Source organism: Brassica oleracea, chromosome C4 (genome assembly GCF_000695525.1).
Source record: "Brassica oleracea var. oleracea cultivar TO1000 chromosome C4, BOL, whole genome shotgun sequence".
NCBI lineage: Eukaryota > Viridiplantae > Streptophyta > Magnoliopsida > Brassicales > Brassicaceae > Brassica > Brassica oleracea.
The window spans coordinates 26,192,509-26,194,417 of NC_027751.1; the positions used below are offsets into that span (position 1 = coordinate 26,192,509).

General features: G+C 48.2%; 1 protein-coding gene across 1 annotated transcript; it reads left to right on the forward strand.

Moving 5' to 3' along the window:
• The first annotated feature begins 67 nt into the window (after nt 1–67).
• On the forward strand, nt 68–583 carry LOC106338509 (DNA-binding protein HEXBP-like). The gene has a single exon (XM_013777467.1). The coding sequence runs from the start codon at nt 68–70 to the stop codon at nt 581–583; it is 516 nt and encodes a 171-aa protein (XP_013632921.1).
• The last annotated feature ends 1,326 nt before the right edge of the window (nt 584–1,909 follow it).

Genomic DNA, 1,909 nt, shown 5'->3' on the forward strand with positions numbered 1-1,909 from the left:
AAAGTATTTTCTGCCGGAAGCATTTGATCAGCTCGAGGGAGCATTTCTCAGACTGGAACAGGGAACTATGACTGTAAGGGAGTATGAAGCGGAATTCAACAGCCTCAAGAAGTATGCTAGGCGTGAAGCTGAGTGGGAAATCTCCTTGGTCCGCAAATTCATGCGTGGACTCAGGGTTGATCTCCGAACTCGTTGTAAGATCCGCAACTATGATACTGTGGCTGAACTGGTGGAAAAGGCCGCAGAACAGGAAGCTGGAATCAGTGAGGAAGCCAAGGTGTTTGGCACAGTGGTGCATGTCCATCCTGGTAAGCATGCAGGAAAGAATCAAAAGCCGGTGAAGGCTGGCTCTTCCAGCAAGCCGAATGCAACAGGTCGCAGTGCGTGTTCGACTTGCGAGAAGATGCACTCTGGTGTCTGCCGTGCTGCTACGGGTGCTTGTCACCGTTGCAGAAGTGTGGATCACAAGGTGCGTGATTGCCTTGAGGAAGATCTAAGGCCGAAGAGCCAAAACAAGGGTGATGGGAAACGTGTGTGCTACAACTGCGGCGAAACGGGGCACTACAAGAATCAGTGTCCGTAGGACGCACAATCTGCTGGGAAGCGTCCAAGTGATGGGCCTCAGCCGGCGGCAAAGAGGCAGGCCATCATGCCGCGGGTGTACACAATCGGTGATGAGTCGATGGACCCAAGCACGTCTCGTTCGATCACTGGTGAGTCATCATATCTCTCACCTTTGCCTTAAGAATTTCTGTGTGAAATTTCTTGCTTGTAGAGTAGGTCCTTAGTGTTCTGGGTGAATATGTAGGGACTTTAGTCATGGGTGGAGTGACAACCCATGTTCTGTTTGATTCTGGTGCATCTCACTGCTTTGTGCAACCCGAGATGATTGGAATTGGAGAATTTCAGAAAGAACCAGAAGAAGAAGTAAGAGTGGTTCGGGCAGCTGGTGGTTAGATCATGTACATTTCAGGAAAAATCAGAAACGTCTCTGTGATGATCGGGGGAGTGAACATGCCAGCCGACTTGGTCGTTTGCCCAGTGAAATCATACGATGTGATCCTTGGAATGGATTGGCTGAGCAAATACAAGGCACATCTTGATTGTCATCGTGGCCGAGTTCAGTTTGAGATAGGCAATGGAAAGCTTGTCTATCAAGGGGTCAGACCGACCAATGGGAGTCTGATCATTTCAGCACTTCAAGCAGAAAGAATGCTGGAAAAAGGATGTGAGGCTTATCTGGCTTCAATCACAACTGTGGAAGTCAGAACTGATACTGAGTTGGAATAGATTCCGATTGTAAAGGAGTATGAGAACGTGTTCGAATCCTTGACAGGATTACCACCGGACCGTTCTGATCCTTTCACGATTGAGCTTGAGCCGGGCACAAAGCCAATCTCGAAAGCTCTGTACCGGATGGCTCCGGCTGAAATGGCAGAACTTAAGAAATTGTTAGATAAACTGATGGAGAAAGGTTGTGTGCACCCAAGCAGTTCACCTTGGGGCGCACAGGTTCTGTTCGTGAAGAAGAAAGATGGTAGCTTCAGGCTATGCATTGACTACAGGGGGATTAACAGAGTCACAGTGAAGAACAAGTACCCTCTTCCAAGGATTGACGAGTTATTGGACCAACTCCGAGGTGCTACTTGTTTCTCCAAGATTGATTTAGCTTCGGGATACCATCAGATTCCGATTGCTGAAGAGGATGTCCGTAAGACAGCCTTCAGATCGAGATACGGCCACTACGAGTTTGTGGTCATGCCCTTCGGATTGACCAACGCCCCTGCAGCCTTTATGAAGATGATGAATAACGTTTTCAGAGACTACCTGGATGAATTCGTTATAGTCTTCATAGACGACATCTTGATCTACTCAAAGAATCAGGAAGAGCACAAGGACCATCTGAGAA

Coding starts and splice junctions, on each gene's coding strand:
- LOC106338509 (XM_013777467.1), top strand. CDS start 68: ATGACTGTAAGGGAGTATGAAGCGGAATTCAACAGCCTCAAGAAGTAT.